The 27833-nt window shown below is 51.5% G+C and overlaps 1 protein-coding gene across 2 annotated transcripts in view; it reads right to left on the bottom strand.

The window, feature by feature from the left end:
• Positions 1 to 11824: 11824 nt before the first annotated feature.
• LOC133629580 (IgGFc-binding protein-like) overlaps positions 11825 to 27833 on the bottom strand; it is a 35140-nt gene continuing 19131 nt past the window's right edge. The window contains exons 8-14 of one of the 2 annotated variants that reach the window (XM_062020225.1): positions 26720 to 27312; positions 24841 to 25414; positions 21140 to 21339; positions 18650 to 19030; positions 15583 to 15869; positions 15384 to 15417; positions 11825 to 12545 (exon numbers count right to left, since the gene is read on the bottom strand). In XM_062020225.1, the coding sequence (XP_061876209.1) occupies positions 15411 to 15417; positions 15583 to 15869; positions 18650 to 19030; positions 21140 to 21339; positions 24841 to 25414; positions 26720 to 27312 (2042 nt within the window). In that variant the 3' untranslated portion in view covers positions 11825 to 12545; positions 15384 to 15410. The remainder of the gene's footprint in view (positions 12546 to 15383; positions 15418 to 15582; positions 15870 to 18649; positions 19031 to 21139; positions 21340 to 24840; positions 25415 to 26719; positions 27313 to 27833) is intronic. The other variant, XM_062020224.1, reaches the window with a different exon arrangement.

Genomic DNA, 27833 nt, shown 5'->3' with positions numbered 1-27833 from the left:
TCCCTCCCTCCTTCCCCATCCCTCCATCTCTCCCTCCCTTCATCTCTCCCTCTCCCCATCCTTTCCTCTCTCCCTCCCTCCCTCCATCCCTCCATCCCCATCCCTCTTTTTCTCCCTCCATCCCTCCATCCCTCTCCCTCCCTCCCTCCTTCCCCATCCCTCCTTCTTTCCCTCTCTCCCTCCCTTCATCTCTCCCTCTCCCCATCCTTTCCTCTCTCCATCCCTCCCTCCCTCCATCCCTCTCTCCCCATCCCTCCATCCCCCTCTCTGCCCCGTCCCGTCCCGTCCCGTCCCGTCCGGTCCCTCCCCCGCCGCGGGTCCCTCCGCTCCCCTGCCCGGGATAATTGGGGCTGAGCCGGCCCCGGAGCCTTTTGTTCTCCAGAACAATGGGGAGGGGGGAGGGGACAATTCCCCAGCCCCCGGCCATGGGGGAGGGACCTCAAATGGTCCCAAACTCACCTCGGACCCCAAAAGTGACCCAAGAGTCCAGGATCCCCCCCAAATCCCCCCCCAAAATGACCCAGGAGTCCAAGACCCCCCCTAATTGCCCCCCACATACCCCAAAAGTGACCCCAGGAGTGCAGGACCCCCCCTAAACTCCTCCCACACCCCAAAAGTGACCCCAGGACTCCAGGACCCCCCCTAAAAGTGACCCCAAGAGTCCAGGATCCCCCCTAAATTCCCCCCCCCACCCCAAAAGTGACTCAGGAGTCCGAGATCATCCCCAAAACCCCCCCAAAAATGACCCAGGAGTGTGGGAACCCCCCACAAAACTCACCCCACACACCCCAAAAGTGACCCCAGGACTCCAGGACCCCCCCAAAAGTGACCCCAGGAGTCCAGGACCCCCCGTAAACTCACCCCACCCACCCCAAAAATGACCCAAGAGTCCAGGATCCCCCCCCCAAAATGACCCAGGAGTGTGGGATCTCCCCCTAAACTCCACCCCCCCCCCCAAAAGTGACCCCAGGAGTGCAGGACCCCCCCTAAACTCATCCCACTACCCCCAAAAGTGACCCCAGGAGTCCAGGACGCCCCCTAAAAGTGACCCCAGGAGTGCAAGATCCCCCCCAAAAATGACCCAGGAGTCCAAGATCCCCCCTAAATGCCCCCCCCATACCCCAAAAGTGACCCCAGGAGTGCAGGACCCCCCTAAATTCCCCCCCCACCCCAAAAGTGACCCAGGAGTCCAGGATCTCCCCCTAAACTCGCCCCCCACCCCAAAAGTGATCCCAAGAGTCCAGGACCCCCCTAAACTCCCTCCTCCACCCCAAAAAGTGATCCCAGGAGTCCAGGACCCCCCCTAAACTCACCTCACCCACCCCAAAATTGACTCAGGAGTCCAGGATCCCCCCCAAATCCCCCCCAAAAATGACCCAGGAGTGTGGGATCCCCCCCTAAACTCCCTCCCCCACCCCAAAAGTGACTCCAGGAGTCCAGGACCCCCCCAAAAGTGACCCCAGGAGTCCAGGATCCCCCCTAAACTCCCTCCCCCACCCCAAAAGTGACTCAGGAGTCCAGGATCCCCCCCAAATCCCCCCCAAAAATGACCCAGGAGTCCAATCCCCCCCCTAAATGCCCCCCACATACCCCAAAAGTGACCCCAGAAGTGCAGAACCCCCCTAAACTCCCTCCCCCACCCCAAAAGTGACCCCAGGACTCCAGGATCCCCCCTAAAAGTGACCCCAAGAGTCCAGGATCCCCCCCCAAAATGACCCAGGAGTCCAAGACCCCCCCTAAATGCCCCCCACATACCCCAAAAGTGACCCCAGGAGTGCAGAACCCCCCTAAACTCCCTCCCCCACCCCAAAAGTGACCCCAGGACTCCAGGACCCCCCCCAAACGCCCCCCACATATCCCAAAAGTGACCCCAAGAGTCCAGGACCCCCCCTCAAACTCCCCCACCACCCCAAAAGTGACCCAAGAGTCCAGGATCCTCCCCAAATCCCCCCCAAAGTGACCCCAGGACTCCAGGACCTGCTCCCCCTCCCCCCAAATTGGAGCTGTAGGGGGGAGAATTTAGGGGGAGGTCCCTAAACTCAACCCAAAGTCACCCCAAGGTCAACCCCAACCTCAAACCAAACCCCAAACCCAACCCCAAACTGAGTCCCAACTCCAAACCCAACCCCAAACCCAAAACTCAACCCAAAACTCAACCCCATCATCAATCCCAACCTCAACCCCAACTCCAAACCCAACCCCAACACCAAAACTCAACCCCAACTCCAAACCCAACCCCAAACCCAACCATAAATCCAAAACTCAACCCAAAACTCAATCCCAACCTCAACCCCAACTCCAAACCCAATCCCAACACCAAAACTCAACCCCAAGATCAACCCCAACATCAATCTCAACCTCAACCCCAACTCCAAACCCAACCCCAAACCCAACCATAAACCCAAAACTCAATCCCAACCTCAACCCCAACTCCAAACCCAACCCCAACCCCAAAACTCAACCCAAAACTCAATCCCAACCTCAACCCCAACTCCAAACTCAACCCCAAAACTCAACCCCAAGATCAACCCCAACATCAGTCTCAACCTCAACCCCAACTCCAAACCCAACCACAAACCCAAAACTCAATCCCAACTCAACCCAAACTCCAACCCCAATCTCAAACCCAAAACTCAACCCCAACATCAAAACTCAACCCCAAGCTGAACATCAACCTCAAACCAAACTCCAACCCCAATCCCAACTCCAAAACTCAACCCAAAACTCAACCCCAACATCAATTCCAACCTCAACCCCAACTCCAAACCCAACCCCAACACCAAAACTCAATCTCAAGGTCAATCCCAATCTCAAACCAAACTCCAAACCCAACCCCAACACCAAAACTCAACCCCAAGGTCAACTCCAACCTCAACCCCAAACTCAAAGCAAACTCCAAACCCAAAACTCAACCCCCAGGTCAACCCAAAACTCAACCCCAACTCAACCTCAACATCAACCACAACCTCAAACCAAACTCCAAACCCAATCCCAACACCAAAACTCAACCCCAAGGTCAACACCAACACCAAACCCCAAACTCAACCCCAACATCAATCCCAACCTCAAACCAAACTCAAAAGCCAACTCCAACACCGAATCTCAACCCAAAGGTCAACCCAAACCTCAAACCAAACTTACTGGGTTATTTCCCCCTATTTTTCCCCCCAGACTGTCTTTTTTCTCCTCACTTTTGCCCTCAGATTGGGTTATTTCAACCCATTTTTGCCTTTATACTGGGTTACATCACCACTCCCTTTGCCTTTACCCCCAAACTGGGTTATTTCTCCCCATTTTTCTCCCCAGATTGGGTTATTTCCCCCCATTTTTGCCTTTGCACTGAGTTACATCATCACCCTCTTTCTCTTTCCCCCTAAACTGGGTTATTTCACCCCAGTTTTGCCTTTGTGCTGTGTTACATCACCACTCCCTTTCCCTTTACCCCCAAACTGGGTCATTTCTCCCCACTTTTGCCCTCAGATTGGGTTATTTCACCCCAGTTTTGCCTTTGCAGTGAGTTACATCCCCTTTCCCTTTGCCTTTACCCCCAAAAAGGGTTATTTCTCCCCATTTTTGCCCTCAGATTGGGTTATTTCTCCTCATTTTTGCCCTCAAATTGGGTTATTTCACCCCATTTTTGCCTTTATGGTGGGTTACATCATCACCCTCTTTCCCTTTACCCCCAAACTGGGTTATTTCTCCTCATTTTTGTCCTCAGATTGAGTTATTTCACCTCATTTTTACCTTTATACTGGGTTACATCACCCCCTTTGCCTTTACCCCCAAACTGGGTTATTTCTCTCCACTTTTACCCTCAGATTGGGTTATTTCCCCCCATTTTTGCCTATTTGGTGGTTACATCACCACTCCCTTTCCCTTTCCCCCCACACTGGGTTATTCCTCCCCACTTTTGCCCTCAAATTGGGTTATTTCCCCCCCATTTTTGCCTTTGCACTGAGTTACATCCCCTTTCCCTTTGCCTTTACCCCAAAAAAGGGTTATTTCTCCCCACTTTTGCCCTCAGATTGGGTTATTTCTCCCCACTTTTGCCCTCAAATTGGGTTATTTCACCCCATTTTTACCTTTATGCTAGCTTACATCACTCCCTTTCCCTTTACCCCCACACTGGGTTATTTCTCCCCATTTTTGCCCCCAGGTTGGGTTATTTGTCCTCATTTTTGCCCTCAAATTGGGTTATTTCATCCCATTTTTGCCTTTATGGTGGGTTACATCATCACCCTCTTTCCCTTTACCCCTAAACTGGGTCATTTCTCCCCACTTTTGCCCACATATTGGGTTATTTCTCCTCATTTTTGCCCTCAAATTGGGTTATTTCACCCCATTTTTGCCTTTGCACTGAGTTACATCATCACCCTCTTTCCCTTTACCCCCAAACTGGGTTATTTCACCCCATTTTTGCCTTTATACTGGATTACAACACCACTCCCTTTTCTTTTACCCCCAGACTGGGTTATTTCTCCCCACTTTTGCCCTTAAATTGGGTTATTTCACCCCATTTTTGCCTTTGTGCTGGGTTACATCACCACTCCCTTTCCCTTTATCCCCAAACTGGGTTATTTCTCCCCATTTTTCTCCCCAGATTGGGTTATTTCACCCCATTTTTGCCTTTGTGCTGGGTTACATCACCACTCCCTTTCCCTTTACCCCCAAACTGGGTTATTTCACCCCATTTTTGCCTTTGTGCTGTGTTACATCACCACTCCCTTTGCCTTTACCCCCACACTGGGTTATTTCTTCCCATTTTTGCCCCCAGGTTGGGTTATTCCTCCCCACTTTTGCCCTCAGATTGGGTTATTTCACCCCATTTTTGCCTTTGCACTGAGTTACATCATCACCCTCTTTCCCTTTACCCCCAAACTGGGTTATTTCTCCCCATTTTTCTCCCCAGATTGGCTTATTTCACCCCATTTTTGCCTCTGCACCGAGTTACACCCATTGCATCACCCTCCCTCCTCTTCCTCCACCTCCCAGCCACACTTCAAACAAACCCCCACCAAAACCCTCCCGGATCCGGGTTCCTTTTGGACCTTCCAAAACAAAAGGGAAGGGGAAAACAAACAAGCACGAAGCACAATTTGCTTTTCACAGGGCTGAGGTCAGGGAGGGATTAACCTTTAGCTCAGCCATCAGGGGGAAAGGAGAGGTGTGTGTGGGGGAGGAAGAGCAGGGAGGGGACAAAACAACCCCTCCAGCTGCCTTTTTGGGGCAAAACCTTGCCAAAAACCCACCCAGGGGATGAAAGGATGAAGTTTTTTGTGTGGAAGTCTTGGACTTCTGGGAATCTGAGCTGCTCAAGCTGGGAAAAGCCAAGTTGGGCTTGTGGCCAGGTTTCTGTGGCCTCCTTTCGTCATATTGGGTGATTATCCTTTTCTTTCTTCATTCCTTTGCTCAGTGGGGACAATGAGACGTGGCCAACCCCTGGGGGAAAGGGTTGGGGGAGGGTTGGGAGGGAGACATTTGATCTTTCTCCTTCTTTCCTCCCCCTCCACCGTTCCCTGGAGGTAAATAAAGCAGCGAGGATCCATCTCTGTGTGTTCACCCCCCTCCCTCCTCATCCTCTTGCACAATCTGGGGCTGTGGAAGGTTGAGAGAAGGGGGGAGAAATGGAGGTTGGGGGGGGGTGACAAAGCAGCTCCTGGGGCTTTGGGTTCCTTGGGGTGAGGGGGGTGTGAGGGGCCCCTTGGGTTGGGTTGGAAAAGCTGTTGCTGTGGCTTTTGGTTCCTCTCAGTTGCAGTTTTCAGCCCCTGTCGCTGGAATTCTCTCTGTAGATCTCAACCCCCCCTCAGTCAGGATTCCAAACCCCTTTCCCTGCAGTTTTCAGTCTCTTTTCTTGCAGTTTTCAGCCTCTTTTGTTGCAGTTTTCAGCCCCTCTCGTTGCAACCCCCCTCAGTGCAGTTTCCAACCCCCTTCACTGCAGTTTTCAGCCCCCTCACTGCAGATTTCATCCCCTCTCATTGCAGTTCTCACTGCAGATTCCAAACCCCTCTCCCTGCACTTTTCAACCCCTTTTAGTTGCACTTTTCAGCCTCCTCTCTGCAGATTTCAGCCCCTTTTGTTGCAGTTTTCAGCCTCCTCTCTGCAGTTTCCAGCCCCTTTCATTGCAGATTTCATCCCCTCTCCCTGCAGATTTCATCCCCTCTCATTGCATTTCTCACTGTAGATTCCAAACCCCTCTCCCTGCAGTTTTCACCCCCTCTCATTGCAGATTTCATCCCCTCTCGTTGCTGTTTTCAGCCCCTCTCACTGCAGATTTCATCCCCTCTCATTGCAGTTCTCACTGTAGATTCCAAACTCCCCTCTCTGCACTTTTCAGCCCCTTTTAGTTGCACTTTTCAGCCTCATTTTGTTGCACTTTTCAGCCTCCTCTCTGCAGTTTTCATCCCCTCTCCCTGCAGATTTCATCCCTTCTCATTGCAGTTCTCACTTCAGATTCCAAACCCCTCTCCCTGCCCTTTTCAGCCCCTTTTGTTGCACTTTTCACCCCCTCTCACAGCAGATTTCTTCACCCTCCCCAATTCCCCAGCGATTCCTCCTCCAGGAAAAGCCCTTTCCCAGTAACACAGCAACAAACATTTTTTTCAGGGCAAGTCATCAAACACCCACTCACCCCCTCACAAATATTTGAGCTGAAAAAGAGCCATTTTCAGGCTTGGAATCATTTCAGCAGGAGAAAAGTGGCCAGACCCACCCTCCTCCCCTTCCCCAGTGATGAATGGCTGTTAATTTAAGACAGATTTGATGTCATTCCTCGTGAATTTGATGGTCTGGGGAGGATCAGCGAGGGCTGATGTGTCCTTGAGGGGTTGTGAGAGGCAAAAAGAGATTTCAGACACGATTTGCTTCATAATTTGGAGGTTATTGGAATTTGGGGGGGGATAATTCATAAATACACTGGGATTTTAGTGCATTCCTTTGGGTTTTGTTCCAAGAGCTTTGGGGTTTGCTTTTACTGTTGTGGGGTTTTAATTAATTGCCCTGGGATTTGTTTTAATTCATCTGGGATTTGTTTTAGCTCCTTTGGGTTAATTAGGAAGGATCTTGGGCCTGTTTTCCTCAGTCTCTTTGGGGTTTGTTACAAACCCCTTGAGGTGATTTGTAACGACTTTGGAGTGTGTTGCAGTTAATTATAAGTCAAATAATTACTCTGAGGGGTTTATAATTGCTTTGGGATTCATTTTAATTCATCTGGATTCGTTTTAACTCCTTTGGGTTAATTAGGAAAGATCTTGGGCCTGTTTCCCTCAGTCTCTGTGGGGTTTGTTGTAAACTCCTTGAGGTGATTTGTAACAACTTTGGACTGTTTTGAAGTTCATTTGAGATCAAATAATTACTCTGAGGGGTTTATAATTACTTTGGGATTCATTTTAATAACTTTGGGATTCAATTTAGTTGCTTTGGGATTTGTTTTAACTCCTTTGGGTTAATTAGGAAAGATCTTGGGCCTGTTTTCCTCAGTCTCTTTGGGGTTTGTTACAAACCCCTTGAGATGATTTGTAACAACTTTGGAGTGTGTTGCAGTTAATTATAAGTCAAATAATTACTCTGAGGGGTTTATAATTGCTCTGGAATTCACTTTAATTCATCTGGATTCGTTTTAATTGCTTTGGGTTAATTAGGAAAGATCTTGGGCCTGTTCTCCTCAATCTCTTTGGGATTTGTTATAAACCCTTTGAGATCATTCCTAAGTAGTTTCAAGTGATTTTCTAATTAATTGGAGACAGCAGAATTAGTCTGAGGGGTTTATAATTACTTTGGGATTCATTTTAATTGCTTTGAGATTCATTTTAACTCCTTTGGGTTAATTAGGAAAGATCTTGGGCCTGTTTTCCTCAGGCTCCTTGGGATTTGTTATAAACCCCTTGAGATGATTTGTAACAACTTTGGAGTGTGTTGCAGTTAATTTTAAGCCAAATAATTACTCTGAGGGGTTTATAATTGTTTTGGGATTCATTTTAATTCATCTGGATTCGTTTTAATTGCTTTGGGTTAATTAGGAAAGATCTTGGGCCTGTTTTCCTCAGTCTCTTTGGGGTTTGTTATAAACCCCTTGAGATGATTTGTAACAACTTTGGAGTGTGTTGCAGTTAATTTTAAGCCAAATAATTACTCTGAGGGGTTTATAATTGTTTTGGGATTCATTTTAATTCATCTGGATTCGTTTTAACTCCTTTGGGTTAATTAGGAAAGATCTTGGGCCTGTTTTCCTCAGTCTCTTTGGGGTTTGTTACAAACCCCTTGAGGTGATTTGTAACAACTTTGGAGTGTGTTGGAGTCCATTTGAGACCAAATAATTACTCTGAAGGGTTTATAATTGCCCTGGAATTTGTTTTAATTCATCTGGATTCGTTTTAATTGCTTTGGGTTAATTAGGAAAGATCTTGGGCCTGTTCTCCTCAGTCTCTTTGGGGTTTGTTACAAACCCTTTGAGGTGATTTGTAACGACTTTGGAGTGTGTTGCAGTTAATTATAAGTCAAATAATTACTCTGAGGGGTTTATAATTGTTTTGGGATTCATTTTAATTAATCTGGATTCATTTTAGTTCCTTTGGGATTCGTTTTAACTCCTTTGGGTTAATTAGGAAAGATCTTGGGCCTGTTTTCCTCAGGCTCCTTGGGATTTGTTATAAACCCCTTGAGGTGATTTGTAACGACTTTGGAGTGTGTTGCAGCTAATTTTAAGCCAAATAATCACTCTGAAGGGTTTATAATTGCTTTGGGATTCATTTTAATTCCCCTGGGATTCATTTTAACTCCTTTGGGTTAATTAGGAAAGATCTTGGGCCTGTTTTCCTCAGTCTCTTTGGGATTTGTTATAAACCCCTTGAGGTGATTTGTAACGACTTTGGAGTGAGTTGCAGTTAATTATAAGTCAAATAATTACTCTGAGGGGTTTATAATTCATCTGGGATTCACTTTAATTCATCTGGATTCGTTTTAACTCCTTTGGGTTAATTAGGAAAGATCTTGGGCCTGTTTTCCTCAGTCTCTGTGGGGTTTGTTATAAACCACTTGAGGTGATTTGTAACAACTTTGGAGTGTGTTGAAGTTCATTTCAGATCAAATAATTACTCTGAGGGGTTTATAATTGCTTTGGGATTCACTTTAATTCATCTGGATTCGTTTTAACTCCTTTGGGTTAATTAGGAAAGATCTTGGGCCTGTTTTCCTCAATCTCTTTGGGGTTTGTTACAAACCCCTTGAGGTGATTTGTAACAACTTTGGAGTGTGTTGCAGTTAATTTGAGATCAAGTAATTACTCTGAGGGGTTTATAATTGCTTTGGAATTCATTTTAATTCATCTGGATTAGTTTTAATTGCTTTGGGTTAATTAGGAAAGATCTTGGGCCTGTTTTCCTCAGTCTCTTTGGGGTTTGTTACAAACCCCTTGAGATGATTTGTAACAACTTTGGAGTGTGTTGCAGTCCATTTGAGACCAAATAATTACTCTGAAGGGTTTATAATTGCTTTGGGATCTGTTTTCTTTGCTTTGTGATTTCATTTAGTTGCTTTGAGATCCGTTTGAGTTTCTCTCAGGTTCCTTTTAATTGCTTTGGGATTCGTTTTAATTTCACTCAGATGCCTTTTAATTGCTCTGGGATTGGCTTTTAATTGCTCTGGGATTGGCTTTTAATTGCTTTGGGATTGGCTTTTAATTGCTCTGGGATTGGCTTTTAATTGCTTTGGGCTTCCTTGTCATGAATCCCTTGGGGATTCTTTGCCATTAAACCCCATCCCAACGTCCCCCCACTCTCCCCTGGGTCCGTGGGATGACACAAATCCCCCTTAATTAGTGTCAGTGTCTCATTTTGAGTGAAATCTGCCTGAAAGCAGTTGGGGGGCAATACTGGGGGACAATATGAGCCAGGTCTTGGCAGTGCTTTGGGGAAGAAATTGTCTCTTGGGTGCAATTTCAACCTCCCCTGGTGCAACTTGAGCTCATTTCCCCTTTGTCTTGTAGCTCAGGAGCAGGGACCAATCCTGCCCTGACCACAACTTGCAACCACAGTTGCAGAGAGTGCTCAGGGCTCCCCTCAACCTCTTCTTCTTCAGCCTCAACACCCCCATTCTCTCTTTCTTGGTTCCCAATTGCTCAGCTTGTTGCTGTGACCCCAGGTGAAGCAGCACAAGAGCTCAGGTTGTGTTGCCTCAGTGGGAGTCAACGTTGACTTGTTTCATCACAGCAGATGGTTTGGGTGGGTTCTTTGGCCACATCATTGGGTGGGTTCTTTGGCCACATTGGGTTGGTTCTTTGGCCATATTGGGTGGGTTGTTTGGCCACTTTGGGTGGGTTCTTTGGTCACTTTGGGTGGGTTCTTTGGCCACATCATTGGGTGGGTTCTTTGGCCACATCATGGGGTGGGTTCTTTGGCCACATTGGGTGAGTTGTTTGGACACATTGGGTGGGTTGTTTGGACACATTGGGTGGGTTCTTTGGCCACTTTGGATGGGTTCTTTGGCCACTTTGAGTGGGTTCTTTGGCCAGATTGGGTGGGTTCCTTTGCCACTTTGGGTGGGTTCTTTGGCCACATCATTGGGTGGGTTGTTTGGCCACTTTGGGGGGATTCTTTGGCCACATCATTGGATGGGTTCTTTGGCCACATTGGGTGGGTTCTTTGGCCACATTGGGTGGGTTCTTTGGCCACTTTGGGTGGGTTCTTTGGCCACATCATTGGATGGGTTCTTTGGACACATTGGGTTGGTTCTTTGGCCACATCATTGGGTGGGTTCTTTGGTCACATCATGGGGTCGGTTCTTTGGTCACTTTGGGTGGGTTCTTTGGCCACATCTTTGGGTGGGTTGTTTGGCCACTTTGTGGGGGTTCTTTGGTCACTTTAGGGGGGTTCTTTGGCCACATCATTGGGTGGGTTGTTTGGCCATATCATTGGTTGGGTTCTTTGGTCACATTGGGGGGGTTCTTTGGCCACATCATTGGGTGGGTTCTTTGGTCACTTTGAGTGGGTTCTTTGGCCAGATTGGGTGGGTTGTTTGGTCACTTTGAGTGGGTTCTTTGGCCACTTTGGGGGGTTCTCTGGTCACTTTGGGGGGGTTGTTTGGCCACATCATGGGGGGGTTCTTTGGCCACTTTGGGTGGGTTCTTTGGCCACTTTGGGTGGGTTCTTTGGCCACATCATTGGGTGGGTTCTTTGGCCACATTGGGTGGGTTCTTTGTCCACTTTGGCTGGGTTCTTTGGTCACTTTGGGTGGGTTCTTTGGCCACATCATTGGGTGGGTTGTTTGGCCACTTTGGGTGGGTTCTTTGGGCACATCATTGGGGGGGTTCTTTGGTCACTTTGAGTGGGTTATTTGGCCACTTTGAGTGGATTCTTTGGCCACTTTGGGTGGATTCTTTCACCACAGAAGACCCTTGGGTTGAGTTGTAGGACCATGGGAGACACTTTGGTTGGTTTGACCATCCTTTGGGTGAGTTGCTTGACCGTGGAAGACACTTGATTTCCCCATGGGAAGGCACAGTGGGGTGTTTAGACACAGGACATGTGTTGGGTGGCTTGTTTGGACCACAGGGAGACACATTGGGTTGGTTTCACCCTTGGGTGTGTCATTTCCCCACAGGACACGAGTTGGGTGACTTTGCTTGACCATGGAAGAGTTGTTTTCCCCATGGGAAGCCACATGAGATGCTCTTATGGGAAGCACCTGGATAAACTCACATCCAAATGTTTCCCCACCCCCCAAAAAAACCCCTCCAGCACCTTGGGGTGTTTCTCCACCACACCAGCAGAGACAGAGACAATTCCCCTCCTTCTTTTGCCCTGGACTTTACAAAGCCACGAGGAAACAAGGCTGTCAGAAGGGTTTTACTGATTCACCCCCCAGCAGGCAGCGTTGCACTGAGGGCAGGGGACAGGAGAAGCACGTTTTTGGGGGAGGAAAAGCTGGGCTTTGGCTCTCTTGCTCTCCACCTTCCCATCTGTTTTGAACTCGAGGCATTCCTCTCCCTTCCCTTCAGGCCAATCCTTTGCAGATGGATCATCTCAGCTTTGGGCTTTACCTGAAGCAGGTCAGGGCTTTGAAATACCCCTTTTCCCCCTCTCCCTTTTGCCTATTTCCTCACCTATTTGAGGCCAGATCAAAGGGTTTTGCCTCTTGTCTCTTGGTGGATATTTGAGGCCAGATCAAAGGGTTTTGCCTCTTGTCTCTTGGTGGATATTTGAGGCCAGATCAAAGGGTTTTGCCTCTTGTCTCTTGGTGGATATTTGAGGCCAGATCAAAGGGTTTTGCCTCTTGTCTCTTGGTGGATATTTGAGGCCATGCAACCTGTTGCTCCCAACATCCATCAGACCCCCCTCCCTTCCCTTTCCAGTGCTGGTGGTTCCTTGTCAGCTGGCAGAAGCTCAACCCAAGGTGCTCTCTGGGTGCTTCTGGAGGCACAAAGAAGCTCTGCAAGGAGTGTTTAGAAGCTGAGCACGAGCGTGGGCGTGGGGAAAGCGTCGCCTCAGGTCTTCTCCTACTTCATGGGGTAGACAGGAGCTTCCACCTCCGTCCTCACGAGGTTGGAGCTGAGGCTGGAAGAGATGCAAAGTGTGGGCAGCCATCAGGGGTTCCTCCTTGGAAGAGGGACCAGCAGCCCTTCCTCACCCTCACTGTCACAGCCCCACATGATGGGGGGAAGGTGGAAAGTTGCACCTTGACCCTTCAAGGGAAGGTGAGTTTTCCATCGACATGACCCTGGTGGGTTCCTTTTAACAGGGGCTTTGGGGTTGTTCTGTGCCATGGTTGGGGGGGTTGGGAGGGACCTTTAGAGCTCATCCAGCTCAAGCCCTCTGCAGAAGCAGCTCCCACTTAGATCAGGTCACACAGGAATGTGTCCAGGGGGGGTTGGGAAGCTCCTGAGGAGCCTCCAAACCCTCCCTGGGCAGCCTGGGCCAGGAGTTTCTCCTCCTGTGCCAGTGGTTCCTCGTGGTCAGGGAGCACAGGAACATGTCCAGGGGAGTTTGGAAGCCACCTGAGATCCCCCACAGCCTCCCTGGGCAGCCTGGGCCAGGAGTTTCTCCTCCTGTGCCAGTGGAACCAGGGACTCACACAATGAGGGGGGTTGGAAGGAAGCTCTGGAGCTTCTCCAGGCCTAAAGCAGGTTCCTCATGGTCAAGGGGGACACAGGAACATGTCCAGGTGGGTTTGGAAGCCACCTGAGATCCTCCAAACCCTCCCTGGGCAGCCTGGGCCAGGGCTCCCTCACCTCAACACCAAACCAGTTTCTCCTCATGGTTCCAGTGGAGCCAGAGAATCCCTTCAGGGCTCTTTAGACCTTTAAGAGCTCATCCAGCCCTAAAATAGGTTCCTCATGGTTAAGGGGGACACAGGAACATGTCCAGGTGGGTTTGGAAGCCACCTGAGATCCTCCACAGCCTCCCTGGGCAGTTTGGGCCAGGATTTTCTCCTCCTGTGCCAGAGGAACCAGAGAATCACTCAGTGAGGGGGGTTGGAAGGAACCTTTAGAGCTCCTCCAGCCTTCAAGCAGGTTCCTTGTGGTCAGGGAGCACAGGAACATGTCCAGGGGGGTTTGGAAGCCACCTGAGATCCTCCAAACCCTCCCTGGGCACGTTGCTGGCTCACATTTAGCTTGTTATCAATCAGCACTCAATCAGCACACCCAGGTCTCTGCAGAGCTGCTCTCCAGCAGGTCACCCCCAGCCTGTGCTGGTGCAGGGGGTTGTTCCTCCCCAGCTGCAGGACTCTGCCCTTGTTCAACCTCAGCAGGTTCCTCTGTGTCCAACTCTCAGCTGGTTGAGACCTCACTGAGTGCCAGCACAGCCTCTGGGCAATCAGCCAGTGCTCCCAGTTTGGTGCCAGCAGGGAGCTCACTGGAGGTTCCCTCTGTCCCCTCACCCAGGTGGTTGATGATGTTGAACCAGACTGGCCCCAGAACCCATCCCAGTGGGCCACAGGGCTCCAACTCAACTCTGTGCCATTGATCCCCACCCTCTGGGCTCTGTCATTCAGCCCCTTCTCCATCCACCTCCCCTCCACTCATCCCAGCCACATCCCTGAGCTTCCTGATGAGGATGTGATGGGAGACAGTGTCCAAAGCCTTGCTGAAGCCAAGGCAGATGCCCTCAGCTGCTCTCCCCTCATCCAGCCAGCTGGTTCTGCCCTCAGAAGGCATCAGGTTGGTCAAACATCATTCCCCCTTGGTGAATCCACGTTGACTCCCCCTGACAACCACCTTTATCCTTTGTTCAGTGATGACACTCAGGATGAGCTGTTCCTGAATGACACATCCCATGAGACACCAAAGAGCTTCATCAGCTTGGTCTTGGCTCAACTTTTCCTTCCACTAAGGTTTTTCCCCCCAGCTGTGTGTGTTCTGGTCGGTCTCTGTTGTCTCTGTACATGATGTCCTGCATCTAAAGTGTTGGGTGTCCCCTCCACTCATCCCAGCCACATCCCTGAGCTTCCTGATGAGGATGTGATGGGAGACAGTGTCCAAAGCCTTGCTGAAGCCAAGGTAGATGCCCTCAGCTGCTCTCCCCTCATCCAACCAGCTGCTTCTGCCCTCAGAAGGCATCAGGTTGGTCAAACATCATTCCCCCTTGGTGAATCCACGTTGACTCCCCCTGACAACCACCTTTATCCTTCCCCTGTTCAGTGATGACATTCAGGATGAGCTGTTCCTGAATGACACATCCCATGAGACACCAAAGAGCTTCATCAGCTTGGTCTTGGCTCAACTTTTCCTTCCACTAAGGTTTTTCCCCCCAGCTCTCATGTGTGTTCTGGTCAGTCTCTGTTGTCTCTGTACATGATGTCCTGCATCTAAAGTGTTGGGTGTCCCCTCCACTCATCCCAGCCACATCCCTGAGCTTCTGATGAGGATGTGATGGGAGACAGTGTCCAAAGCCTCGCTGAAGCCAAGGTAGATGCCCTCAGCTGCTCTCCCCTCATCCAGCCAGCTGGTTCTGCCCTCAGAAGGCATCAGGTTGGTCAAACATCATTCCCCCTTGGTGAATCGACGTTGACTCCCCCTGACAACCACCTTTATCCTTCCTCTGTTCAGTGATGACATTCAGGATGAGCTGTTCCTGAATGACACATCCCATGAGACACCAAAGAGCTTCATCAACTTGGTCTTGGCTCAACTTTTCCTTCCACTAAGGTTTTTCCCCCCAGCTGTGTGTGTTCTGGTCAGTCTCTGTTGTCTCTGTACATGATGTCCTGCATCTAAAGTGTTGGGTGTCTCCTCTTGGGTATCTCCACGTGTCCCTCTAAGGTTGCTCCACCCTGAGGCACTTAAAACCCTGATGATTCATCTCAGTTCATTAATGAGCCTCAAGCAAACGAAGCTTCATCCAACCAGGTGGCTGCAGGAGCAGTTGGAGATGGGACAGCAAAGAGTCACTTACCAGAACAATCTCCTTGGCTTTTGTGTGTCAGTCGCTGTGGATGAAACCAAAGAAGATGGGAGAAGTCCTTCCTGGATGTCACCCCTTCGATGATCCCCCATGGAGGTTGTCCCCTGACCCTCTTGCTTGCCCAAGCTTTTGGAGGGGAAGGAAAGGGGGGTATGGAGGGGGTGTAGAAGCTTTTTGGGGGGTCACTCACCATCCTGCAAAGTCCCTGGCTTTCCAGGCATCGATGACCTCTGCGATGCTCCTCACAGCTTGGCCATTGGGCAGCTTCAGGTCATCTTTGGGGTCACCATTGAAGTTGCCACAAGGAGCACAGAGCTGGTTGACCAAAGAGGATCCTGCAGTCACTGTCACCTCTCCACTGGGGCTGAAGAGCACATCCATCCCTGATGGGTGGGAGATGCTGATGTTCCTCTCCAGCTTGCTCAAGGAGATGGCTTTGGACACGGTGGTTGGAAGGTGGGTGAAGAGGCCATTGACCTGCAATGGGAAAGGGGGACAAAAAAGGACAGGAATGGGTTAAAAAACACCCCAGAGTGCCCTGGAACAAACCAGAGTAAAGATACCACCAGGGTTGGACCCTGAAGGCATCTGGAGGGAGAGGAGATAAAACCCCAACCCAAGCTCCTGAAGGACTGAGTCCCGTGGGGAGGGACCTTCAGAGCTCATCCAGCCCAACCCCATTGCAGAAACAGCTCCCACGTGGATCAGGTCACACAGGAACGTGTCCAAGGGGGGTTAGAAGCCACCTGAGATCCTCCACAAGCCTCCCTGGGCCAGGGCTCAGCACCAAAGGAGCTTCTCCTCATGGTTCCAGTGGAGCCAGAGGATCCCTTCAGGGCTCTTGAGACCTTTAAGAGCTTCTCCAGACAGGTTCCTCATGGTCAGGTCACACAGGAACATGTCCAGGGGGGTTTGGAAGCCACCTGAGATCCTCCACAAGCCTCCCTGGGCCAGGGCTCAGCACCAAAGGAGCACCAGAGAATCCCTTCAGGACTCTTTAGCCCTCTTAGGAGCTTCTCCAGCCCTAAAGCAGGTTCCTCGTGGTCAGGGGAGACACAGGAACATGTCCAGGTGGGTTTGGAAGCCACCTGAGATCCTCCAAACCCTCCCTGGGCCAGGGCTCAGCACCAAAGGAGCTTCTCCTCATGGTTCCAGTGGAGCCAGAGAAACACTGAAGAGCTCTTTAGACCTTAAGAGCTTCTCCAGACAGGTTCCTCATGGTCAGGAACGTGTCCAGGTGGGGTTGGAAGCCACCTGAGATCCTCCACAGGCTCCCTGGGTCAGGGCTCAGCACCAAAGGAGCTTCTCCTCATGGTTCCAGTGGAGCCAGAGGACCCCAGACTGGTGGGGGATGGAAGGAACCTCCAGCCCTAAAGGAGGTTCCTCATGGTCAGGAGACACAGGAACGTGTCCAGGTGGGTTTGGAAGCCACCTGAGATCCTCCAAACCCTCCCTGGGCAACTTGGGCCAGGGCTCACCCACACCTCCACTCACACCTCCCCTCACCCACACCTCCAGTCACAGCTCCACTCACCCTGCACTCACACCTCCACTCACACCTCCACTCCCCCCTCCTCTCCCCCTGCACTCACCCACATCTCCACTCACACCTCCACTCACCCACACCTCCTCTCACTCCCCCTGCACTCACTCCCCCACACCTCCCCTCACTCCCCTGCACTCTCACCCACACCTCCACTCACACCTCCCCTCACTCCCCCTGCACTCACTCACCCACACCTCCCCTCCCTCCCCCTGCACTCACTCACCCTGCACTCACTCACCCACACCTCCCCTCCCTCCCCCTGCACTCACTCACCCACACCTCCCCTCACTCACCCCGCACTCAATCACCCACACCTCCACTCACACCTCCACTCCCCCACACCTCCAGTCACAGCTCCACTCACCCTGCACTCACTCCCCCATACCTCCCCTCACTCCTCCTGCACTCACTCCCCCACACCTCCCCTCACTCCCCCTGCACTCACTCCCCCACACCTCCACTCACACCTCCACTCACCCACACCTCCACTCACACCTCCACTCACACCTCCACTCCCCCACACCTCCACTCACACCTCCCCTCACTCCCCCTGCACTCACTCCCCCACACCTCCACTCACTCCCCCTGCACTCACTCCCCCACACCTCCACTCACTCCCCCTGCACTCACTCCCCCACACCTCCACTCACTCCCCCTGCACTCACTCCCCCACACCTCCACTCACTCCCCCTGCACTCACTCCCCCACACCTCCACTCACACCTCCACTCACCCACACCTCCACTCACACCTCCACTCACCCACACCTCCACTCACACCTCCACTCACACCTCCACTCACACCTCCACTCCCCCACACCTCCACTCACACCTCCCCTCACTCCCCCTGCACTCACTCCCCCACACCTCCACTCACACCTCCACTCACCCACACATCCTCTCACACCTCCACTCCCCCACACCTCCACTCACACCTCCACTCACACCTCCACTCACTCACACCTCCATTCCCCCTGCACTCACCCACACCTCCTCTCACACCTCCACTCCCTCACACCTCCAGTCACAGCTCCACTCACCCTGCACTCACACCTCCACTCACACCTCCCCTCACTCCCCCTGCACTCACTCCCCCACACCTCCCCTCCCTCCCCCTGCACTCACTCACCCACACCTCCACTCACACCTCCACTCACACCTCCACTCCCCCTGCACTCCACCACACCTCCTCTCACTCCCCCTGCACTCACTCCCCCACACCTCCCCTCACTCCCCCTGCACTCACTCACCCACACCTCCACTCACACCTCCACTCACACCTCCACTCCCCCTGCACTCCACCACACCTCCTCTCACTCCCCCTGCACTCACTCCCCCACACCTCCCCTCCCTCCCCCTGCACTCACTCACCCACACCTCCACTCACACCTCCACTCACACCTCCACTCCCCCTGCACTCCACCACACCTCCTCTCACTCCCCCTGCACTCACTCCCCCACACCTCCCCTCCCTCCCCCTGCACTCACTCACCCACACCTCCACTCACACCTCCACTCACACCTCCACTCCCCCTGCACTCCACCACACCTCCTCTCACTCCCCCTGCACTCACTCCCCCACACCTCCCCTCACTCCCCCTGCACTCACTCCCCCACACCTCCACTCACTCCCCCTGCACTCCCTCCCCCTGCCCTCACTCCCCCACACCTCCCCTCACTCCCCCTGCACTCACTCCCCCTGCCCTCACTCACCCACACCTCCATGTTGCTATTCACGGTGACAAAAGCCTCCCTGAAGAACACAAAGACAGCCACGGCCCCGGCCACGCCGTCGTCCCGGCACTCACTGACGTCCACCACCACCTTGAACCAGTTGGGTGACTTCTCGTTGCAAAGAGCAGCCACTTTGTACGTGCCACTGGCCCAGAGCTTTCCCCCAGCGCCGTCAAACGTGCTGAAGGAGGCTCCAGGGGACACCAGGCACCGTCCCTCCCGCCTCACGCAGCGCTGGGCTCCATCCTGCGTGGTGCACACCTCGTCCAGGGGACACTGGTGGTCCTTGCAGACGAGGCCCTGGGATGGGTGGCAAGTGCATGTCCTGGAGCAGTTGTTGGAGATGATGGTCTCACCCACCTGGAAAAGGGAAGGGGGGAGGTTAAAGCCAAGGAGGCAGCAGATGTGGGGTTGGGGGTGGGGGGTTTCCCCACCTTTGGAGGGATAAATGGGAGAGGACAAGCCATGGGGTGGATTTGGTGGAGTTTGGGAGCTCATTGTGCTTCTTGCCCTGGTGCAGCAGAGCAGAAGATGACTTTGGGGATGTCAGGAGTGAGCTCATTTGGGGTATGTGTCCTTAAAATGGAGACAGAAGACATCTCGTTGGGTTGGGTCCCAAAACCAGTTGGCTTGACCAAGTGGGACAACCAAGCTCATCAAATGTGGAGTCAACAAGTCCATTCCATCATCTAGATGGGACAACCAACCTCACCAGGGATTGAGTCCCCAAACCAGTTGCATCATCTAGATGGCACAATCCCATCTCAACAGGGATTGAGTCCCAAAACCAGTTGCATCATCTAGATGGGACAATCCCATCTCTTCATGGATTGAGTCTCAGAACCAGTTGGCTTGACCAAGTGAGACAACCAACCTCATCAAGTATGGAATCAACAAGCCCATTCCATCATCTAGATGGGACAACCAACCTCACCAGGGATTGAGTCCCAAAACCAGTTGAATCATCTAGATGGGACAATCAACCTCACCAGGGATTGAGTCCCAGAACCAGTTGGCTTGACCAAGTGGGACAACCAACCTCATCAAGTGTGGAGTCAACAAGTCCATTCCATCATCTAGATGGGACAACCAACCTCACCAGGGATTGAGTCCCAGAACCAGTTGCATCATCTAGATGGGACAATCCCATCTCACCAGGGATTGAGTCCCCAAACCAGTTGAATCATCTAGATGGGACAATCCCATCTCATCAGGGATTGAGTCTCAGAACCAGTTGTCTTGACCAAGTGGGACAACCAACCTCATCAAGTGTGGAGTCAACAAGCCCATTCCATCATCTAGATGGGACAACCAACCTCACCAGGGATTGAGTCCCCAAACCAGTTGAATCATCTAGATGGGACAATCCCATCTCATCAGGGATTGAGTCCCAAAACCAGTTGCCTTGACCAAGTGGGACAACCAACCTCATCATCCAACTGGGACAATCTCCCCACCAGAGACTGGATCCTCAAACCAAGTCTCATCACCCAACTGGGACAAACCTCCCCACTAGAGGCTGAAGCCTCAAACCAAGTCTCATCACCCAACTGGGACAACCCCACCAGAGGCTGGATCCTCAAACCAAGTCTCATCACCCAACTGGGACAACCCCACCAGAGGCTGGATCCTCAAACCAAGTCTCATCACCCAACTGGGACAACCCCACCAGAGACTGAGTCCTCAAACCAAGTCTCATCACCCAACTGGGGCAACCTCCCCACTAGAGACTGAAACCTCAAACCAAGTCTCATCACCCAACTGGGACAACCCCACCAGAGACTGGATCCTCAAACCAAGTCTCATCACCCAACTGGGACAACCCCACCAGAGACTGAAGCCTCAAACCAAGTCTCATCACCCAACTGGGACAACCCCACCAGAGGCTGGATCCTCAAACCAAGTCTCATCACCCAACTGGGACAACCCCACCAGAGGCTGGATCCTCAAACCAAGTCTCATCACCCAACTGGGACAACGTCCCCCACCAGAGACTGAAGCCTCAAACCAAGTCTCATCACCCAACTGGGACAATGTCCCTCACCAGAGACTGGATCCTCAAACCAAGTCTCATCACCCAACTGGGACAACCCCACCAGAGGCTGGATCCTCAAACCAAGTCTCATCACCCAACTGGGACAACCCCACCAGAGACTGGATCCTCAAACCAAGTCTCATCACCCAACTGGGACAACCCCACCAGAGGCTGGATCCTCAAACCAAGTCTCATCACCCAACTGGGACAACCCCACCAGAGACTGGATCCTCAAACCAAGTCTCATCACCCAACTGGGACAACCCCACCAGAGACTGGATCCTCAAACCAAGTTTCATCACCCAACTGGGACAACATCCCCCACCAGAGAGTGGATCCTCAAACCAAGTCTCATCACCCAACTGGGACAACCCCACCCAATCCTTCCTCAACCTGGTTTCCACCAAAGATGATTCCTCCATGGTCAACCTCACCTTGAAGTACCTCCCCTGGTGCATGCAACCACACTGCTCCAGGGACACACAGCTTTCACCATCGAAGAGGAACCCATCATCACACTGGCAGCCCTCAAAGCAAGTCCAACTGCACGGGGCTGGCACGGAGAGGCTGGCACAGGTGAAGTCACAGGTCCGGGTGCAGAGCTCGTAGTGGCTGTGGGCTGGGCAGGAGAGGGCTGAGGGAGGGGAGTGGGGGGAGAGGAAACAGAGCAATAACCATTATTCCCCTTCAACCATCGGGGCTTTTCCCAGCAGAGGTCTCGTGGATATCTCTGATGGCTCCACAAGATGTTAAACCAACATCCAACTTGGGGCACCAACTTGATGTTTTGGGGTTGGCAGTGAGGGATTTCTGTCTCCCAGGGTGGGTTTTAGGTGGGAAAGAGGTGCCTGAAGCTCCAAAATTGATGTTTTAGAGGTGATAATCAGGGATTTCTGTCTCCCAGGGTGGTTTTTGTTTGGAAATAGGTGCCTGAAGCCCCAAAATTGATGTTTTGGGGTTGGCAATGAGGGATTTCTGTCTCCCAGGGCAGAGTTTTGGTGGGAAAGAGGTGCCTGAAGCTCCAAAATTGATGTTTTGGAGGTGTAACCTGGGATTTCTTTCTCCCAGAGTGGGTTTTAGGTGGGAAAGAGGTGCCTGAAGCCACAAAATTGATGTTTTGGGGTTGGCAATGAGGGATTTCTGTCTCCCAGGGTGGTTTTAGGTGGGATATAGATGCCTGAAGCTCCAAAATGGATGTTTTAGAGGTGATAATCAGGGATTTCTGTCTCCCAGGGTGGTTTTTGTTTGGAAATAGGTGCCTGAAGCCCCAAAATTGATGTTTTGGGGTTGGCAATGAGGGATTTCTGTCTCCCAGGGCAGAGTTTTGGTGGGAAAGAGGTGCCTGAACCTCCAAAATTGATGTTTTGGAGGTGTAACCTGGGATTTCTTTCTCCCAGGGTGGGTTTTAGGTGGGAAAGAGATGCCTGAAGCCCCAAAATTGATGTTTTGGAGGTGTAACCTGGGATTTCTTTCCTCTAGGGTGGGTTTTTGGTGGGAAATAGATGAGTGAAGCCCCAAAATTGATGTTTTAGGCTTGGCATTGAGGGATTTCTTTCTCCCAGGGTGGGTTTTAGGTGTGAAATAGGTGCCTGAAGCCCCCAAATTGATGTTTTGGGGTTGCCAATCTGGGATTTCTTTCTCCAAGGATGGTCTTTGGTGGGAAATAAGTGATAGAAGCCCCAAAATTGATGTTTTGGAGGTGTAACCTGGGATTTCTTTCCTCTAGGGTGGGTTTTTGGTGGGAAATAGATGAGTGAAGCCCCAAAATTGATGTTTTAGGCTTGGCATTGAGGGATTTCTTTCTCCCAGGGTGGGTTTAGGTGGGAAATAGGTGCCTGAAGCCCCCAAATTGACGTTTTAGGGTTGCCAATCTGGGATTTCTTTCTCCAAGGATGGTCTTTGGTGGGAAATAAGTGATAGAAGCCCCAAAATTGATGTTTTGGAGGTGTAACCTGGGATTTCTTTCCTCTAGGGTGGGGTTTGGTGGGAAATAGATGAGTGAAGCCCCAAAATTGATGTTTTGGGCTTGGCAATGAGGGATTTCTGTCTCCCAGGGTGGTTTTAGGTGGGAAATAGGTGCCTGAAGCCCCCAAATTGACGTTTTAGGGTTGCCAATCTGGGATTTCTTTCTCCAAGGATGGTCTTTGGTGGGAAATAAGTGATAGAAGCCCCAAAACTGATGTTTTAGAGGTGATAATCAGGGATTTCTGTCTCCCAGGGTGGGTTTTTGGTGGAAAATGGATGAGTGAAGCCCCAAAATTGATGTTTTGGGGTTGGCAGTGAGGGATTTCTTTCTCCCAGGGTGGGTTTAGGTGGGAAATAGGTGAGTGAAGCCCCAAAATTGATGTTTTGGAGGTGTAACCTGGGATTTCTTTCCTCTAGGGTGGGTTTTTGGTGGGAAATAGGTGCCTGAAGCCCCCAAATTGATGTTTTAGGGTTGCCAATCTGGGATTTCTTTCTCCAAGGATGGTCTTTGGTGGGAAATAAGTGATAGAAGCCCCAAAATTGATGTTTTGGAGGTGTAACCTGGGATTTCTTTCCCCCAAGGTGGGTTTTTGGTGGTAAATGGATGAGTGAAGCCCCAAAATTGATGTTTTGGGCTTGGCAATGAGGGATTTCTGTCTCCCAGGGTGGTTTTAGGTGGGAAATAGGTGAGTGAAGCCCCAAAATTGATGTTTTGAGGTTGGCAATGAGGGATTTCTGTCTCCCAGGGTGGTTTTAGGTGGGAAATGGATGAGTGAAGCCCACAAATTGATGTTTTGGAGGTGTAACCTGGGATTCCTTTCTCCCAGGCTGGGTTTTAGGTGGGAAAGAGGTGATAGAAGCCCCAAAATGGATGTTTTAGAAGTGATAATCAGGGATTTCTTTCTCCCAGGGTGACTTTTTGGTGGGAAATGGATGAGTGAAGCCCCAAAACTGATGTTTTGGGGTTGGCAATGAGGGATTTCTGTCTCCCAGGGTGGGTTTTAGGTGGGAAAGAGGTGCCTGAAGCTCCAAAATTGATGTTTTAGAGATGATAATCAGGGATTTCTGTCTCCCAGGGTGGTTTTTGTTTGGAAATAGGTGCCTGAAGCCCCAAAATTGATGTTTTGGGGTTGGCAATGAGGGATTTCTGTCTCCCAGGGCAGAGTTTTGGTGGGAAAGAGGTGCCTGAACCTCCAAAATTGATGTTTTGGAGGTGTAACCTGGGATTTCTTTCTCCCAGGGTGGGTTTTAGGTGGGAAAGAGGTGCCTGAAGCCCCAAAATTGATGTTTTGGAGGTGTAACCTGGGATTTCTTTCCTCTAGGGTGGGTTTTTGGTGGGAAATAGATGAGTGAAGCCCCAAAATTGATGTTTTAGGCTTGGCATTGAGGGATTTCTTTCTCCCAGGGTGGGTTTTAGGTGTGAAATAGGTGCCTGAAGCCCCCAAATTGATGTTTTGGGGTTGCCAATCTGGGATTTCTTTCTCCAAGGATGGTCTTTGGTGGGAAATAAGTGATAGAAGCCACAAAATTGATGTTTTGGAGGTGGAAATCTGGGATTTCTGTCTCCCAGGGTGGGTTTTTGGTGGAAAATGGATGAGTGAAGCCCCAAAATTGATGTTTTGGGGTTGGCAGTGAGGGATTTCTTTCTCCCAGGGTGGGTTTAGGTGGGAAATAGGTGAGTGAAGCCCCAAAATTGATGTTTTAGAGGTGATAATCAGGGATTTCTGTCTCCCAGGGTGGGTTTTTGGTGGAAAATGGATGAGTGAAGCCCACAAATTGATGTTTTGGAGGTGTAACCTGGGATTCCTTTCTCCCAGGCTGGGTTTTAGGTGGGAAAGAGGTGATAGAAGCCCCAAAATGGATGTTTTAGAAGTGATAATCAGGGATTTCTTTCTCCCAGGGTGACTTTTTGGTGGGAAATGGATGAGTGAAGTCCCAAAATTGATGTTTTGGGGTTGGCAATGAGGGATTTCTGTCTCCCAGGGTGGGTTTTAGGTGGGAAATAGGTGCCTGAAGCCCCCAAGTTGACGTTTTAGGGTTGCCAATGTGGGTTTTCTGTCCCCTAGGGTGGGTTTTTGGAGGGAAATAGGTGAGTGAAGCCCCAAAATTGATGTTTTGGGGGGAAAACAAGAGCTGAAGTGGCTTTAGAGAGGGATCCTGGAGCACTCACGGCAGAATCTGGTGGTTCTCCAGGCTTGGATCTGCGCGCCGGCAGCTTGGCAAGCGGCGGCGTAGGCCTGGAGGCTGTGGCACAGGACGTGGCGGTCGCCGTCGGCCACGCAGAGGTCGTGGAGGCAGTGGTTGAAATACTCCACAGGGCTCACTTTTGGGTGACAGGACCCAAAAGGTCCGTTTGGGTCTCGGATGAGCCCGCAGGAATCGGCGGCGCCGTAGGGAGCGGCGGCGGCGGCGGCGCAGCCCGGGCAGCCTTTGCCGGAGCAGCCGTCGGTGCAGGCGCCGTCCTCCGATGGCACCTTCCAGGAGGTGATGAATTCCTCGGTGCTCTGCGCCAGGGACCCACCAGGCAGCTGGAAATCATCACCAGGGTCCCCATTGTAGTTGCCACCCAGCCCGCAGACGTGGCCGCGGTAGGAGTCGGGGATGGTGAGCAGGAGGTAGGTGGCCGCGTTGTAGAGGAGCCGGAGGCCGCTGGAGGTTTGGAGGACGATGTTGTTGCCTTCTTGGCCCAACCGGAGCGTCCTGCCTTGGGTGAGCAGAGGCAGAGTGTGGAGCTGCCCGTCCACCTGCGATGGGGCACAGGGTGTGGGGGAGAGTTGGCACAGAGGGATGGACCCAAAGACAACGAGGGAGAGGGCAGTGAGTTCTGGGGGAAAAATGGGGCGTGGGGGGAGTTCTGGGGGGAAAAGTGGGGTTTTGATGGAGTTCTGAGGGAAAAAGTTGGGTTTTGGTGGAGTTCTGGGGGGAAAAGTGGGGTTTGGGTGGAGTTCTGAGGGAAAAAATGGGGTTTTAGTGGAATTCTGAGGGAAAAGTGGGGTTTGGGTGGAGTTCTGAGGGGAAAAGAGGGGTTTGGGGGCATTTTGAGGAGGAAAAGAGGGGTTTTGGTGGAGTTCTGAGGGGAAAAGTGGGGTTTGGGTGGAGTTCTGAGGGGAAAAGAGGGGTTTGGTGGAATTCTGAGGGAAAAGTGGGTTTTGGTGGAGTTCTGGGGGAAAAGTGGGGTTTGGGTGGAGTTCTGAGGGGAAAAGTGGGAGTTTAGTGGACTTTTGAGGGAAAAGTGGGGGTTTGGTGGAGTTCTGAGGGAAAAAGGGGGGTTTTGGTGGAGTTCTGAGAGAAAAAGTGGGGTTTGAGTGGAGTTTTGAGGGAAAAAATGGTGTTTTTGAGGATTTCTGAGGGAAAAAATGAGGTTTTGGTGGAGTTCTGAGGGGAAAAATGGGTTTTGGTGGAGTTCTGAGGGAAAAGTGGGGTTTTGAGGGGAAAACGTGAAGTTTTGAGGGAAAAAGTGCAATTTTGAGGGAAAAAGTTGGGTTTTGGTGGAGTTTTGAGGGAAAATGTGAAGTTTTGAGGGAAAAAGTGGGCTTTTGGTGTGGTTTTGAGGGGAAAAGTGACATTTTGAGGCAAAAAAGTCAAGTTTTGAGGGAGAAAGTGGGGTTTTGGTGGGATTTTAAGGGAAAAAAGTGCAATTTTGAGGGAAAAAGTGGGGTTTTGGTGGGGTTTTGAGGCAAAAAAGTCAAGTTTTGAGGGAGAAAGTGGGGTTTTGATGTGGTTTTGAGGGAAAAAGTGCAATTTTGAGGGAAAAAGTTGGGTTTTGATGAAGTTTTGAGGGAAAATGTGAAGTTTTGAGGGCAAAAAGTGAAGTTTTGAGGGCAAAAGTGGGGTTTTGGTGTGGTTTTGAGGGGAAAAGTGATGTTTGTGGGGTGTTTTGAGCTGCTGTGGCCCGTGGCTCAGCGGTGGCCATGGCAGGGTGAGCTCAGGGCTGGGCTCCCACAGCTCCAGGCCCTTTCCCAACCTCAATACTCCACAATTCTTTGTCTTTGTGCCCCGTTTGCACCCCATATTTCTCACCCCCACCCCCACCAAGCCGCAGGACTCACCATCACCTCCCACTTGCGTCCCCTCTCCATGCTGACCCTGTAGCCATGGACGAAGACCATCACCCTCTTCATCATGGCCACGTTGCCACGGCCTCCCACATCATGCTCCAGCAGCACTGAGAAGTTGGTGAGCCTGGACTCTGGCTTGCAGAGCTTTGCCAGGACGTAGGTGCAAGAACCCATGATGTCAAAGGCTCTACCATCAAAGGTGACGTAGTGAGGGTCCCCCGACACCACCAGCCGCCCGTAGCCAGCCGGGTAACACCCCAACACCCCATCTTCCACCCTACACTCCTCATGGGCATTGCAGAAAGCTTCCTGGCACTCCAGCACTCCTTGAGCTTTGCAGTGGCACTTCTCCTGGCACGAGGCATAGAACTCCTCTCCTTTCTTGTGGTAGCGGCCGCCGTGCTCACAGCCACACTCACCGACTGGCACGCACTCATCACCGCTCAGGACAAAGCCCTGGTCACAGAAACAACCTTCAGTGCACAGAGCTGAGCTGCAGTCCTCAGGAGCCACGGGGCCTCGGCATGTGGCAGGGCAGCTGGTGCCACAGAGCTCGTAGTGAGAGTGTTGGGGGCAGGAGGGACCTGTGAGAGGCAGAGAGAGGGGGGAAAAACACCTCAGGTTGGGTTTGCAGCTGGAAAAGTCAGTGGGGAGGGGGTTGGGGGTGAAGAAGAGGGGGTTGGGGGGTGTTTCCATCGTTGGGGTGGGGAAGGTGAAGGAAGAGGAGGACAAGGGGTGATGGGCATGAGCTGGGATGCAAAAAGTGCCACTGGAATGGGAGGAGAAGATGGTTTGGTGGTGAGGGGAGGGAGCCCTGGGCCAGGTTGGCAAGGGAGGGTGTGGAGGCTCCAGTACTGGGCTCCCCAGTTGAAGAGAGACAAGGAGCTGCTGGAAGGTCACCAAACAAAGCCAAAAGTGGTTGGTTTGGCCCAAATCTTTGTGTTTAGGGGAGTGGGATGAGTGATGGGCAATGCCCTCATGTCCCAGCTCACCAAACAAAGCCAAGAGTGGTTGGGTTGGCCCAAATCTTTATGTTTAGAGAGGTGGGATGAGTGATGGGCATTGCTCTTGTGTCTCATCTCACCAAATCAAGCCAAATGTGGTT

The sequence above is a fragment of the Colius striatus genome, unplaced genomic scaffold (assembly GCF_028858725.1).
Source record: "Colius striatus isolate bColStr4 unplaced genomic scaffold, bColStr4.1.hap1 scaffold_84, whole genome shotgun sequence".
Taxonomy (NCBI): Eukaryota; Metazoa; Chordata; class Aves; order Coliiformes; family Coliidae; genus Colius; species Colius striatus.
This window is presented reverse-complemented; position numbering and strand designations above follow the sequence as displayed.